Source organism: Hermetia illucens, chromosome 4, assembly GCF_905115235.1.
Source record: "Hermetia illucens chromosome 4, iHerIll2.2.curated.20191125, whole genome shotgun sequence".
Taxonomy (NCBI): domain Eukaryota; kingdom Metazoa; phylum Arthropoda; class Insecta; order Diptera; family Stratiomyidae; genus Hermetia; species Hermetia illucens.
This window is the reverse complement of record NC_051852.1, coordinates 117,679,412-117,695,868: the sequence shown is the minus strand read 5'-3', so window position 1 is coordinate 117,695,868 and position 16,457 is coordinate 117,679,412. Positions and strand designations below refer to the sequence as shown.

Sequence of the window (16,457 nt, the reverse complement as noted above, 5' to 3'; positions counted from 1 at the left end):
TTCTTTCATATTATTAATTTTAGTTACACATTGACAATTTTAGATGTATGTATATTCCAGTTATTACGCAATAAAGAATCCGGAACATTAAACAAATAGAAGATCCAATACGTTTCCATGAATTTCCATTATTTATGCAAAATATGTCGAATACTTAAATGCTGTCCATTTTATCGATCCTTCACTGTGGCCTTTGACATTTCCAAACCTTTGCCGCCTGGCAATGCCACCAGGGTGGTTGCATTTGCCATCGGACAGCAATCAGATCAAAATCAATATTCGGGATTTGTTGTAAAATTTTCTGTCATTTCGCAATTCCTGCTTAGTAAAACTAGAAAATTTCCACGTGAGAAGTTGTTCTGCATTAGCTAAAGCCAGTGACTAGTGCTGACAATCGATGTGTCCGGAAAATTTATGGAGAAATCCAATGTAGCCTCATTGATAATGTGAATCGCGTTGTAGTTCAAAGGTGCAACAATTCCTTGCGAAATTGCCACGGAGTGTTGTGAAAAAGTCAATTGCTAAACAGCAACGTAATTCACCGGAGTGCTCAATAGTTTCCTGTTAATAACAGAAAAATCACGATGCCAATTGGTAGCATACTAAAGCGGGCGTCGAGTTTTATCCTGGGCAGTGAGGAGGTCGAAAAGGACGACGTCATCTATGAAGACAACGAAATTCTTTTCTGTAAGAATAATGTGTGCGTTCACCCACCAGCGTTCGTGCGTCAAGAATCCGACATCCTACACTACCCGGGTTACTTGACTGTGACGACGAAAACTTTTATCGATCAGTACAATAACGCCAAGCGGCCCACTTTGTTGCTGACATGGATCCCCAACTCCACATTACGTAAATGTCCGTCAACGGTTGAAAACTACACAACAACAACGAATGGAATCTTCTCGCGACAACATTCTGACGACAGTAGGTACGGCAAGACACTGAGTAGTTCCGGTTACGAGAAGAACTCCCAAAAGAACGGTTCGATTGTCTCGCTGACCAGCAACAATACCAATCCCTTCCTCGAGCCCTACTGCATCACGAATGACAATAATTTTAAGAACTGCTCAGCTGATGGATCCACTAATCACATTGACAACTGCGAAACCCAAAGTATTAGCTCGAACTCGGACAAGGCGAGTATCTGCAATAGCCTAAGCACGCACAGCTGCGGCAAAGACGACCCGCACTCCAGCATGATTGACGACGAGGAAGTGTTTGCTCTGTCGATGGACCCATCGCCTCTGGAGGAAAGCGATGAAATCCGCGAACTGAAGAATGAACTTACTCCTCTTTTATGCGAGGATCCACATGAAGCTGCAAACGTTGTCAAGCCATTGATCTCTCAGAAATCTGTGACGTCCGTTAACATCACCATCGCAAATCCTTGCATTCAGAATCACCAAATTCCGCCCCCTGACACTGTTTCCGTAGCACGCAACGAGAAACTGCGTTCACTGTCGGTGAGTTCGGTTGACGAGAACAGCCCAAACTGGATGACGCCAGAACTTCTCGCTTACAAGCATAATCTCTCGTTTCCGGAAAGCGCCTCGGCCTCACCGGTTGTGACTAGGAAGACACCAATTAAATGTCGAAGGTGAATAAAATCCATCCATTTCGAGCAATTAACTGTAAAATATCTCTTGACTTAGGTTTTCGGTAGATTTGAGCCAGATGAGGTCGTTGAGGCTCTTTTTCAATGACGAGAACTGTACGTCTGGACAGTTAGTTATAGCATCGCGCGAATCTCAATATAAAATCCTCCACTTTCATCACGGCGGTTTGGATCATTTAGCTCAAGTCCTTCATCAGTGGCATTGTCTTTTGCACAACATCAAATTGGCGCCAGGTAAGATGCACGTGAAAAATATCGAACTTACTAATAAAGCGATTGCTCGTATTTTTGATATATCGGTTAGTCCAGGAAATATGCAAGTCCTATCATTTATTACGTTATTTTCAGTAATGTTAGAAATTATATCTGTAACCAAACCCACATTGACAATTTGACACTCACGGCATATGACATCGCATGTAAGGTTGATTGCGATTAACAGGCATCAGTGAAATTTTCCTAACTTCGTTATTTCTATAGCTTTCACTTTTGGGTCTACAAATATTTCTATATATACAAATATATCGAAGATTTACATTAATTAAACTTTAACTCGACCCCAAGCAATTCGTTCAGTGATATCATTAGGGGGCTCAACCTCTTTAGGTATTTTTCCTGCCTTGTCGGAAGTGCCCACTATGGAGCTTGTCAGATCAACATTTATCCGCCATCTCTATCGGTTCTTGACAATGTGCTTCAGCTCCCCACGGTTTGTCCAGGAGGCTGCATTCGTTCTCCATTATTCTATGTTAAACAGATCTGAGACGCCCCACTTGTCGGCTGTCCTGGGTTAGTGAGTTTCATTGCGATGCATTACCCACAATGGAGTTGTCGCCATTCTTCAATATGTGACCTCGTTATTCATTACTACTTGGGGATACGTTTTACCTCCATGTAACACAAAAATCCGTTTTTTATTATATTCTTTTGTGAATCACTTTGCCTAACATTTCAACTTTCTCTTTCTGAACCTTACACGCTTTTTTGACATTCCCACTCCCGCCGAAAGTGTTCGTCATCTTGACCCGCCTTTGTCTCCCATCAGCTGTTTGCACGGCCGTTCAATGCGGCGGCAGAGGCGAATTCGCGGTGGCGTTCAGGGTCGCGCCATATTGCCCAACTTGCCCTTTTCTTTTTTTATAGTCTAATACCAGAATACCTCGGTTACATGGCCCAGATATGAGTTGACGAAAGCTTCGAGGCGCAAAGTAACAGTGGCGCTTAGCATCTAGCAGCACAGAAAGAACATTAGCACGGAAGAGTCTCAACTGGATCTTCAGATTTTAGGCAAAGTAGCGACGGATCTAGCGCTGTTAATGAGTCGGGCGACATCCAGTTCTACCACCATCGGCAGAAACGACGCTTCCTAGATATACAAATTAATCGATGCCTTCGATACTATGTCCATTAATGCAGATGTTGATATGGTCAATGCAGGCGAATCCGGAGCGGAAACCGGTTTACTCTCTGTCAATGAAGCTCTCGAGATGCGTTCCAAGGTTATTTAAACTTTTATCTTTGTGACGACAGGAAGCATGAAGATGCCCCTCCAAGTGTCACACTCAAAATGGATGCTCTTCTTTGAAGTCTTAACGATCATTCCCTTCTTCCACTCTTTAGGAAAAGTCACGGATTACCAGGATTTCCGTATGAGTGAAAATAGCAAATATGCAGAAACTACAGGCGCAGCGGTAAATAACTCTGCAGGGAGACCATTGAACCCAGCACCTTTACTCCTTTTGAGTGCATTTATGCCCGAGATTTTTCAGCTGCTTAGAGGAACAGTCGATATCCGCATGTTACGATGACTAGCAATTTTATCCAAAAGATACAGAATTTCATCGGATGTGGTGAAGTGTTCTTTAAGCTACTTTTCATCGTGGATGAGGAGTTGGCCGTTGACGTCTTTCACAGGTCCATCGAAAAGTTTGCGACCACATACATGTTCTTTCGTGATGCAGTATACACTTCTGGAAACATTTCGTCATACCAATCATCACTCACAGTGATCAATGGAGCCTTCTATCCGTTTGCACGTTTCCGAAGTCAGCCAGATCTTATGGAGTTCCTTCGGGACGTGGCCAACGATCTGCGTAGTACCCAAAAAAAAAGCATTTTAGATGGCAGCCCAATGCTCATTGATATTCTCATTCGGGTTACTCAGTGTATTTGCGTTCAGCAAGATAACTCTCCCATTGTCAAGCGACAGCTGGATAGTATAAACGGTCAATGTTGAACTTGGGGGCTTCCAACTCTCCGACCCTTCGAGAAGTGGCGGACGCAACATGCAAGCGAACGTAAGCGATCGGTGATCCCTTTCGGAGCCGATGTCAACGTCTCTCTTGTTACACACATCCAAGAGACAACTTCTTAATTTACTGCTGATAAGGTGGCGAATCTGATTGCTCGTACGGTGTCGGTCAATTGATCTCCAACTAATTTTGTGACAAGTTCTGTGCTTGATCAATATACCATCAATGATCGATGACAGTTGCAGAAGTCCACAAACCTTTCATTATTATCGTTACGGTCACCAAGACCCTATCATATGTCCGATCAAGGCGTTGCCAAAGCCCAGCTTGCCATTCACATCATCCGTCTCGATCACAATGTCCCCTCTTTGGGAATTGTTTGCAGATAGCATCCTTCTTCACGGTGCATAGCACTGTACAATTAAAAGCGCATCTTACGGTAGCCGGTAGCCAACACCTGATTCGCGTCTGCAACTGCTTGGCTTTCCGGACTGCAAAAGTACATCGTCATTATTGTAGCAAGAGCACTAACTTACCTCGCTTAAGCCCAGAATGTCCAGCTTATTTTGTTTGAATTCTCGCTCGAGTTGCAGAAAGTGAATATTCTGGGGAACTTACCGTCGCCAAAGAGTGTGCGCCGACATTAGGACGGTAGCAGTAAAGTTTCAAAATCTTCAGATTACTAGCTCAAAACTATCCCTTTAAGTCGCATCCTACGATACGCAGGGAAAACCTTACTTGTATTCCCAACTCACAGAGCTTCATCCATAAAAAAAAATATTCGTATCAAAATGCAATCCTGGCGGACTCTGCTTTACACTTTAGATTCTTCTTAGATTTTATGTCGGTGCAGCGAATGACATTTTGCACCTTAATATTTTGGTTTGATAACAGTTTCTCCGTAATGCAATGCCCTGCTGCATGAAGAATTCCAGATACATTGCCAATTGACGACAACGAAAGCCTTCTCGGAATCGGTAAAGAGCAAGTGTAATCTTAGCTCCACACACTGCTCCTCGATAGTCGAAAGGGTGCTTTTGTGATCGGTGCAGGAATTATTGCATTCCAAGATTATTTTAGCTATTATTGTAACGACAGGAGCACGCAAATATCCCTCCAATAGGCTTCGCAGCTTATTTTTACTAATGACGGCAATTATTTCTATGGTGCAATCAAACAAAACTGTCAAAGAACGTTTTTGAAGAAAAAACTGTTTTTTTTTAAATTGTCAGCAATGTAAATTTCAACTAAATTCAAATGCATTGAAAAATCCGCAACATTGTGTGTGACGTCACAAGTCGCATCGAGGAACTTCAGCAGACCGGCAACTGGCAGTTATCCATTAAAACCTAGAAATGTCAAAATCATTTTCGCGCAAAATGTCAAGAAAAACGATGAAATACTTTTTCTTGTCTACACAAATGATTCCGTAAAAACGTAAGAGGTGGACCGCCATCGCCGCACTAAATTCAGTTTCTTTTAAGTCAGATTCAAATTTTGAGGATCATTTCAATGTGATGTGATGTCCGGTGGACTAAAATGTGTGGTTTAGACTTTCTCCAGGAAACCGGTCCCTGTTCAGCGCATCTTGTACTTTTGCATCAGCCCTTTATTGGGACAGGGTATCGACCACAGACAGGAGCGTACGTTCCATGAGAAAATGCGCAAATCATTTGTTCGTTTTCGTTGTCGGGTGGTTGTCAATATTTGCCATCAGTTCGATTTCCTTTTAGAACAGTTCCTTCTGTATAGTCAAGTTCTTTGAGGAAGGTCGTTAACTTCTCCCAATTGGCCGTTCTAAACATATATTTGACATTCTATATCAGTAGCACGCAGCAATTGTCGAGGTAGTACAACCTTCACCGCAACTGAGACAACGACTTCCTCAATAGCCTATTATATATCACTCCTTTTAACACTTTCCCATGAGATGTAGAGGGCAGGTAGGACGTTAGAAAAGAGTACGCTGGGTAGTTTGTAGTGTTCCAGTAATAAAATCAATCGCTGTCTGGCCTACTGGATAGGAAATTATGCATGTTTTTCTCCTGTTCATTCTTTTTCTGGAGTATAGGGCATCCACATAGTATCAAGTTTTAATAATAATGTGCTTTAGTGTCGTTCTCATCACACTTAATGCTGTGCAAGTAATAATCTTACAGAAGCGGGAAAGCACGGATATGAATACAATTATACAAAACAACCGGGATTCGAACCCCGGATAATAAAACCGAGAGGTTGACGCGCAACCATCTCGACCATCGCACCCGCCAAATCATGGACGAATCAAAAGTGCTACTGAGGCTATATGACAAGCCAAATTGAGAGATCTGTCCGGATAGCTGAGTGGTTACAGCACAAGGCTGTCGTAGCGGAAGGTCGCGGTTCAAATCTCACTGGTGGCAGTGGGATTTGTATCGTGATTTGACGTCGGATACCAGTCGACTCAGCTGTGAATGAGTACCTGAGTAAAATCAGGGTAATAATCTCGGGGGAGCGCAATGCTGACCACATTGCCTCCTACAGTCTACTGTGGTGTACCGTTACGGTCTTGAATGAAGTGCTCTAACACACTTCAAGGCCCTGATCCAATATGGATTGTTGCGCCAACGATTATTATTATTATTATCCCGAATTCCATTCAATCTATACTATCTTCAATATGTTTGTAGAACGAATTCAGAACAACCCCAATATCTAAATTCTCTGGTCCCTCAGTAATGCAAATCCACTTAATGAGAAGAAGGACAAACTTGAGGTCCGGTGCGGATAACCAGCGGGAGTCGTCTGAATTGGTGACTGGGTCGAGCTCCCGTAATGGACAACAAGGCGTCGAAAACGCTAGTCGTGGTTCGATGTCTAGGCGCCACGACGACCAGAAGCATTGCTCCGCCTGCTGCAGCTGTTTCACTACAAACTTTGGCGACCACTTCAGCAGGTTCGCGTAGGCAGCGGATAAAGTGGACTGAAGAAATGAACCTCTTCATCATCCGCTCCTACTGCGAAATAACGGCGGGAGCGGGTACAACATCTTACCGCCCCTTGTTGCACCAGGGATTCGTCGAGCGTTTCTTGCAATTCGCGCACGTGACTGTGCAGCGAGTCGCAGACCAGTATCGCTTTATTACTCACAGCGACACAATCCCGGCCGCCATCAGGGAGCATGTCCGACTTGGGGTCATCGGGGAAACTGTTGACCAAGAGTCGATGGGGGCCGATGTAGCCAACAGTTTCAGTACTCGCCGAAGCACTCTTCTTCATCGTCCAGCTGAGGTTCGGGACAAATTCCAAAGAGCGTGTATAGAATTCTTTGAAATGGATCCTTTGCATAGACCAGGTATTACCAGGTTCTATGCATCTCCAGCAACTCCGGGAATTATATCTCAAATCAATGGTGAGATTGCATCTCGGCTGTGTGCTGATATGCCGCTGCTCCAACTACAATTGCGGCTATCAGATTGCACGGTCAGAAGATTCGCTTTCCTATTATTGGTTTGAGTGACCGAAGAAATCCACCATGGAAAATTCGTTTCGAACGTAAGCGGGACTCACTAAGGCAGGACATTGCTAGACTGATTCAGATCAGGACTGGCAATGCCAACAGACCGGTGCGAAATAAAGTGCAGAGGGTTTACAGAAACTATGCCATCCTCAATGAGACACCCGTAGTTGAAATTCTGGACACACTAAAGCAGAAACTTTCTGTTATATGCAGTCGGTTACGACGGTATGGTGAAAGTCACTCCAGACGTGTCCAGAATGCACATACGCGAGCAACCAGCGGAGCTTTTTAGATCTTTTAACGAATCCCAACAGAGCGTCCAGACAGTGAGATTTTCGGTAACGGAAACGAAAGAATACTGAGGAGGACTTTGAGGGTTACATGCCAATACGCCTGGCATGAATTTTGCGGATGTTACCGAATAGGAAGTTCGACGAACTGTAAACAGCTCGAATAACTGGAGGGGCCCAGGTCTGAATCGGGTGCAGAATTTCTATTATAAGCAATTTACCAGCGTATACAGTCGGTTGGCACACAGCATAAACTAGCTCATGAGTCGGCCGGAGGAATTTCCACCCTTCTTCACTGCGGGGATTATCTACCTTATCCCTGAGAAGGACAGGGTGTAGGACCCCGCAAACACAAGACCGATTACTTGCCTTCCAACCCTCTACAAATTCATAACGTCCATTATTGGTGGAAGGGTCAATACGCACCTCGAGACCAACAACATTCTGACCGAGGGGCAGAAGGGCTACCGAGTTGGGTCAAGGGGTTGCAAAAAGCAATCCATTATTGACTCGATAGTTGTAGGACAAGCAACTAGAGGCCAAAGAAACCTCTTTAGTTGCTATATCGATTATGCCAAGGCTTTCGATACCGTCCCGCATACCTGGCTAGTCGATGTCCTACATCTATATCGTATTGATCCGAAACTAATAAAATTTTTGGCGCCAGTTATAGAAGGGTGGCATATAATCTTATCAGTGTCCATCCGTATACGTAGGGGCATCTTCCAGGGGGATTCGTTGATTCTCCTTTGGTTTTGTATGGCACTGAACCCCCTTTCATGGCTACTGAATAATGTTAGAGGGCATGGTTTTGTAATTAAATATGGCCTACTTGCTAAGTGCGAACTAACACACTTGATGTACTTGGATGACATTAAGCTTTATGCTGGTATTGACGACCAGACGTCTGTTGCGAATAGTAGAAATATTCAGCCGTGATATTCGGATAGAGTTTGGATTAGACAAGTGTCGAATCCAAGCCATCCGCAAAGGTCATCACGAGTCGCATGCCGGATATAGCATTGGTGACTCCACATCGAAGCTATGACCGGCATAATGTTGTATGTAAGGTTACCCATAGGAACATGTCCGGTCTACCGATGTGAGCCGCAAGTAGTACTTGATAGTTCTGCTTACAGCATGTATTGCAAGTTCTGATTGATCGCGATACTGCACATAACAAGCCTGACGTACTGTTAGTTGACAAGACGGGTCGCTCCGCATATATTATTGATGTTGCTATCCCCCATAACAGCAACATCGAACGAAAATACGTGAAGAAGAAGGTAAACTATGAGCCACCGACTCGGGAAATGAAAGAAATTTGGCGTCTCGAGCTGGTCGTTGTAGTTCCCATATATTGCCAGCTACAGGTATACCTAATTCCCTCACGGCTTCCCTTGATGTCCTGAGTCTTTCGCACAGTTTGGTTCAAACCATACAGAACTACACCATTCTGCATACGTGCTCGATGTTGCTGGAGGTTTTCGACGGATTCTCTCATTGACCGGCCATCGCCACCACCCCTTTAGTTTTTAAGTAGGTAGGATCGTCTGAGCCTAAATGCTTGGCACTTAGTGCTAGTATTGGGTAAAATCCGGCATCTACCGAGATTGTGACAACTCGGAAATAATCGTTGGCGCAACAATCCCCAACGTGCTAATTAAGTGTCTTGTTGTGGAAACACCTTCCATTCACATTTTTCTGCCTGCAATGTCGAAGAAAAGTTCACTGTAGTTATAGACATTCGCTAGATCATTACGTTCGTCCGGAAGACACTGACATGCCACATGTCAACAATCGAGCCTAACTTCTTCTCTTGTCATACTTCCAACGATGTCCGGTATTATTGCTAGTTCTGCAACAACTTTGTCTAAGATTTGCTCCTTATTGTTCACATCTTCTAAATAAGGCCAAATGGAGTACGTTTTTAATCATAAGGAGCATTGGTGACAAGATATAGTCTTAAGCGACTCCATTTTGAACTCAATATTCCTCCTAGATTCAATATCAATGTAAAAAGTAATAATTCTTACCGTCCTATGTCGATTTGATAATAGCTATGACTCTATCAGTAGTGCCTCTTCATCGTAGAGTAATAAAGTTGAACTTTAAACTATTTCCTCTACTGAATGCTTTTTGAAAATTTTTGTGTGGGGTTGATTTGATCACAATCTTATCTGAACTTTGGCGATCGGTTTTTCGGTATGTTCTTTAATTATCATACGACTCTGAGCTACGGACTTTATCTTTCCGTGCTTGGAAATTAGTTAGATTGTTAATTCGGCAAGAAGAAGTTGAAAAAATACGAGAGAATAGCGGCGACTAATATCATTTTATACCGTACACAACTCCATGATTTTTTCTACTAAATAAAATGAAGAAATAAAAGAAAACGAAAGCTGGGCGGGTCAGGTATAGAGTATTTAGAGGTTTCCTTATGCAAGAAGTGGCCACTACTTAGACAGGTATTTAATTACATTTTGGTTGCGAATCGATTTATGCTGATAGGTTTCTAATGGATGCGAATGGGTAACTTTAGGCCATACATTTCCCTTCAAAATGTTAAGATAAAGTTCCCTTCAAAATGTTAAGATATCAAGATGCCATACGGCTCCTTTCAAGATGTTGGAGGTGGGAAGTGACGCTTCGCGTTCTACTATGAAAATCAGAAATAATTACTCATTCGTTGGAATATGAGTGAGTATATTCAAAGGGAAATTGTAAGGAGCAGCTTATGGCTCTATACGCAGGAAGATTGACTGACAAAAAAGATTGTCTCGAATCAATGTAGTGAAAACACACGCACAGACTGTAGCACCGTGAAAAAGCAGGACGAACGTCAAAACTTCATATAAAAAATTGTAGTCAAGATCAATATTCATGTTCAGAACGTGCTTTTCATTCCAAACACTCCTAAAAGAATGATACTTATTACCTTATTTCCTAATTTTTCTTTCCATTCTACTATTAATAGGCCAAGAAGAACCGAATCTGCCGTATCGCCAATTTATGGTATGCAGACCAGAAGTGAAAAAGAGTGAATTGCATCCAGATGAAGGAAAAGTAAACAAAATAACAACTGACTATTTCTACGGTACACTATTGAACGAAAAAGGTCAAATAGAAGACGATTTGCTACTAAGAAAATGCGTATTTTTCGGCGGACTGGAGAAAAGCTTACGCAAGACAGTTTGGCCATTCCTTCTCCATTGTTATTCGTTCAACTCTTCATTTGAGGATCGTGCAGCTCTGATGGAAATTCGTAGACAGGTACAAAGTCTCCTATTTCTTATATCTCTCTACTCTCAAATGAGTTAATATCTTAGGAGTATGAGGAGATAAATCGAAGACGACTATATTCTATGTCGCCTGAAGAGCAGGCACTTTTTTGGCGAACCGTTAACTGTGTTGTAGAAAAGGATGTTGTTCGAACCGATCGGGGTAATCCATACTTTGCTGGCGAAGATAATCCAAACATCGATATTATGAAAAATATACTCTTGAACTACGCGTTTTACAACTCGGGATTGTCGTGAGTACTTTGGATCAAACATGCTTTCAGAACTTAACTGAACTTAACTTTAAAATAATTCCGAAAGCAGATATACACAGGGAATGAGTGATCTTTTGGCTCCGGTTTTATGTGAAATTAAGAATGAATCAGAGGCTTTCTGGTGCTTTGTCGGTCTAATGCAGCGAGCGATGTTTGTATGTACACCAACGGACAATGATATCGATAAAAATTTGGTGAGTTTATTAAAAAGGCATTGATTTGCAATTCATGAAAGTGGGTCAATTCATCTAACTATAATAGTTGCGCTTTTATAGATTATTACTTTAACGATGACAACTTCTGATTCAGAATAGCAAACATTCATTACTTTTAAATATAATATATTATTATATAATATGAATCAATTCCAGAGCTACTTACGCGAACTAATACGTATAATGGTTCCTAAGTTCTACAAACATCTTGAAAACCACGCTGATGCAATGGAACTGTTGTTTTGTCATCGATGGATCCTATTGTGAGTTGTGGATATATTTCATTTCTATACGATTCTCATATAATATTTTTATCATCATGGCTTCGATCTAGATGTTTTAAACGCGAGTTCACTGAGGCTGTTGCAATTCGAATGTGGGAAGCTTGCTGGTCAAATTATCTTACGGACTATTTTCATTTGTTCCTGTGTTTGGCAATAATTGCAGTTTATGCGGATGATGTTATAGCACAAGATTTGCGAACGGATGAAATGTTATTGCATTTCAGCTCATTAGGTAAAGTATTTCAATAGATTTTTCATTGCTATAGATTCACTTTCAATCAATCGTTTTGAGTATCGATGACGTATGCGAGACAGGTTTTCCAGTTCCATGCAATAACAAATATATCCGGTCAACACTAAATAGGCATTTAAAAAACCTTATTTGGTATTTTGTTTACGCCCATTATTTCATTTATTTTAGAGATTGTTGATCTTTCCAATCTTTTTATGTTATTATTGGGTTCTCAAATTATGATACAAAATTTTCAATTAATGAATTTGATAATCGTTTGCACTTGTTGGGGTCCACCTCTAAAAGGTGGGTTGCTGGTGAAAATCACATCTCAATCTGTAGTAATCTGAAACTAACAATTCAAACGATTGTCATTCTGAATACTTGCTCCTATCATCCGTACCACGATTATAATTTTACGTTACTAAATACAAGGTCAAAGGATTGGTACCCACGATGGAGCATAAAACCTGGGAAACGTCTGCTGAACCAACACCAACAGCTCTAACACCTTATCTTATCTTATCCACGTCGTGACCGCTGGGAGCTCTTTCCAAAGGAAAAGCTACAGACGGAGAAGGACGAAGGCGAGTCTCCCGCACCTAAAAACGGGACAAAATGTACCAACTAGTCCTCCAGATTGGGGGTTGGGTAGGACTGACAACCCTACACGGAAAACCTATGTTAGGAAGCCACTGAAGGAGCCTCGGACAGGATGGATTTTACAACGACGAACCCGCCAACGACAACGGATTAACGATTTGTGCATTTTCTCATGGAAAGTACGCTGTACAGAGATCAAGCTGCCAAGCAGCTGGCCGATACCCTGTTCCAATGAGATACGTAGGACAACGACCGGTTTCCTGGAGAGGAGTCGCTACACCATACATTATAGCGGCCATCCAGTGTGCTCGGATTAGGTTTGTTAGTCAGCCAAAAAATGAAACCTGCTGTTATCGGCTCTGAAAACATAAGCGAACGATTATGCACTCTGCGCTTGCAAGGCAAATTTAGAAATATAATCCTCATTAACGTTCACGCCCCTACAGAAGAGACTGCAGAGTCAGAAAAGGATACCTTCTACAAGGCAATTGAACGAACCCTCGAAGTCTACCCCAAATATGATATCAAAATCATACTTAACAGCCAAGTAGGGATGGAGCCCGTATTCAGGCGATACGTTGGCTCCCACAGCTTACATCAAAATACAAATGATAACGGACTGCGGATTATTCAATTAGCAGTGTCACACGAAATGATTGCTGGAAGTACCTGGTTTGTGCAGAAAGCGGTCCACAAACATACGTTGGACCTCTCTCTACCTCTCAGCCTTGATGAATGTCAGAACATATAGGGGGACCAATATAGATTCGGATCATTATCTCGTTGGCATGGTGCTCCAAGCTCGAATAACAACACCACTCAGAATCCCCTCTGAGAACCAGGTGAGAGTTAACACTGAAGCCCTCCGCAACACCTATAGGAGGGAAATGGATGCCGCAATAACCGTAGTCAACAGAAATCCTGGAGCATCAACAAATGATCTTCACAATGACCTCAACGTTATCATAATACGGTCACAAATATACTTGGCCCCAGCCGGAAAAAGAGTCGAAACGGCTGGTTTGACGATGAATGTAAGCTAGCTACGGAACGGAAGAATGCCGCATACCGAGTAATTCTGCATTCTCAAAGGACGCAGGCACGTGCGCAGACTTATCACGAACTCCGTCGAGCGGAGAAGCGACTTCACAGATGGAAAAAGGAAGCCTGGGAGAACCAAAAGGTCTGTGAACTCGAAAAGTACAGGGAGCAACTGCACCAGGCGCGGAAGTTTTACCAACAAGTCAGCAGGATGAAGCCCTATACACCTCGATGTTCATCCTGCCGAGACAAAGAGGAAAATCTGATTTCCGACAGAATGGGCATATTGGAGCGATGAGTTGAGTACTTTGATGAGCTACTGAACAACCAGAACATCGGCGAGTTGGAGGTCCTGCCAACTGAAGACGACGGACAAATACTGCCACCACCAAGTTTAGGAGAAACAGTCCATGCAATTTATCGGCTAAAAAAATCATAAGTCGCCAAGAGCCGATGGAATTACAGCCGAATTGGTTAAATATGGAGGCGACCAATTACACCAAGTGGTTCATCAACTTGCGTTCAAGGTGTGGGACAGCGAATCAATGCCTCACGACTGGTAAAAAGGCATTATCTGTCTCATACATAAAAAGGGGGAATATCACGCAGTGCAGCAAGATATTCTCCTCTATGTTGCTAGGCCGGATAGCCCCATACGCTCAGAACATCAGAGGCTTCATTCCAGGCAAATCGGCAATAGATCAGATTTTTTCTCTGTGGCATCTTTTTATCGACTTTAAAGCCGCCTATGACTGCATAGCCAGGGTAAAACTGTACACGGCCTTGAGAGAATTCGGTATCCCAACGAAATTGATAAGACTGGCTAGGCTGACCCTGACCAATGTGCGATGCCAGATAAAAGCAGGAGGATTACTCTCGAGACCATTCAACATCAACAAAGGTCTACGACAAGGGGATGCCCTATCATGCATCCTCTTTAACCTGGCCCTGGAGAAAGTGATTCGCGATGCCGATGTAAATGCGAGAGGCACCATCCTCTTCAAGTCCACCTAATGGATGGAGCAATGGCGTAGGTCAGGCTTTTAGGGATATCGAATTGGTGAACTTCGGCGCAAAACCGGGGTGTCTGGTTTCTTATTAACGCAGGCCTAGACCGGATAATTGTCATTAGTGAAACTCGTTGATTTTTGCTATTCTCGTTCAAAACAGGTGGTACTCATATTCCTAGCTTTTCAAGCTAACCCCTGGATTTCATATGTCGAACAACGGTTAAATCGTCATAACCCAGTATACTGGTGAGTTCTCTTGTGAGGATCGTCATTATTGTATTCAAACGGTCTTCATCCAAATTTGGAGATCGTCCGGAGTGTGAGATGCCCTTCAAGTCAGAATGTTATTCCTTCAAACGTGAAAACCATCTTCGAGCTGTTCTTCTGGTGATAGAACCCTCACCATAAACGGCACACATGTTCCTGGCAGCCTAAGCTGCTTTTACTCCACGAACTCGAATAAAAGAAGACACTTCATAGTTTTGATTCTAGAAATGAAAAATGAAAATGAATATTCGAAAACTTTTTTAAGTACTCGAAACAGCAATATCTAAAGAATAAAATAGCATAACGTACATGAAAAAAAATACTTATTCATTGGAACTCCCTTTCATAAAAAAGGCCGGAGATTATGCACCGACCTAATATAATGCAGAGCCAAGAGGGCAATTTCTCCCGGTATTTCCATTTAAAAATTAATCCACGTAAATTAAACGAATGTTTCTTTTTTTTTCGCAGCAATGTACATGGATGGTCAGCTCATACTACGGAAGGCTCGTGGCCTATTGCATCAATACCGACAACTGCCAAAAATCCCATGTACCCTGTCCGGTCTATGTAAACGTTGCGGTCCGGGAATGTGGGATTCAGGGCACCATCCAGCCATCGAATGTATAGGTCATACCGATGACGAAACGTGTGCCCTAGCCGTTGATTAAAGATAGAACAAATTAGATACCAAAGAAGAATCTCTAAACTATACACCACACCAAAAATATCCTAGTGTTATATGTACATTATACATAGCAATTAATAATTTTCAATTATGCCTTAAAATCTATTTATACTTTTAATCATAACGTTTTATTTCGCGCACAATATTGTATGTAGAACTGTGACTATCCTACCGTTAAGTTATAAAATGATTGTGGCTTTATGTTACTTCAGAATAAAAACACGATGCCTCTGTATATTGAAAAGATAACATAAAAATATTTACAGGAATATAAAAAAACAGATATTAAGGAGTTCAATTTAAAAGTTAAAGAAGAAACGTTAATTCAATTTGCTATTCAGCCCGCCATCGATAATTGCGATATCCGTAAATTTAAGATAATTCAAATAATATGAAACCTACAAAAAGCTATGTAAGATAAAACTTAAAATGTCTAAATATGCGCCGCAATTACAGAAGCGAAAGCCATGATCTGAGACATTCCGAATCATCTTGAAATTAAACTAAGTTGCCCCACGGAAATGTTAAAAATTAATTAGAAAATTCTTTGATGGGACGATTACTCAAGGTAGACGGAGAAGTCACTTTTGTATTTCAATTACATTTGCATTCACATTTTAGTTGAGAACGGAACATTTGTTGTGACGACATTCCAAACTTGCCGATTGAAGTTCAAATTTTTAAATAATCACACAAAAAGGCTATTTAGGAAATATTACTATTTATTTCAATGAATAAACTATAAGATATTTGAAGGAAACGAAAATTCTACCAGAAATTATTTATGGCAAAATCGTGATCTGTTAAACGCTTCGATTAATTAAATGTATTGCTAATTACAAAACACAATGATGTAAATTATATATATATTTATGAAAAATATACATATATATATTTATTGC

General features: G+C 41.8%; 1 protein-coding gene across 2 annotated transcripts; it reads left to right on the top strand.

Annotated features, from left to right (window-relative positions):
- Positions 1-221: 221 nt before the first annotated feature.
- Positions 222-16,457, top strand: LOC119655326 (TBC1 domain family member 16). Of its 2 annotated transcripts, none has more exons than XM_038061166.1 (8): positions 222-1,600; positions 1,656-1,852; positions 10,637-10,932; positions 10,989-11,194; positions 11,262-11,409; positions 11,587-11,693; positions 11,765-11,946; positions 15,339-16,457. In XM_038061166.1, exons 1-8 carry the CDS (start codon positions 585-587, stop codon positions 15,536-15,538), a joined length of 2,352 nt encoding a protein of 783 aa, XP_037917094.1. In that variant the 5' UTR covers positions 222-584; the 3' UTR covers positions 15,539-16,457. The 2 variants fall into 2 exon arrangements, with proteins under 2 accessions (XP_037917094.1, XP_037917095.1); XM_038061167.1 differs by having other exon boundaries at positions 225-1,600; positions 11,265-11,409.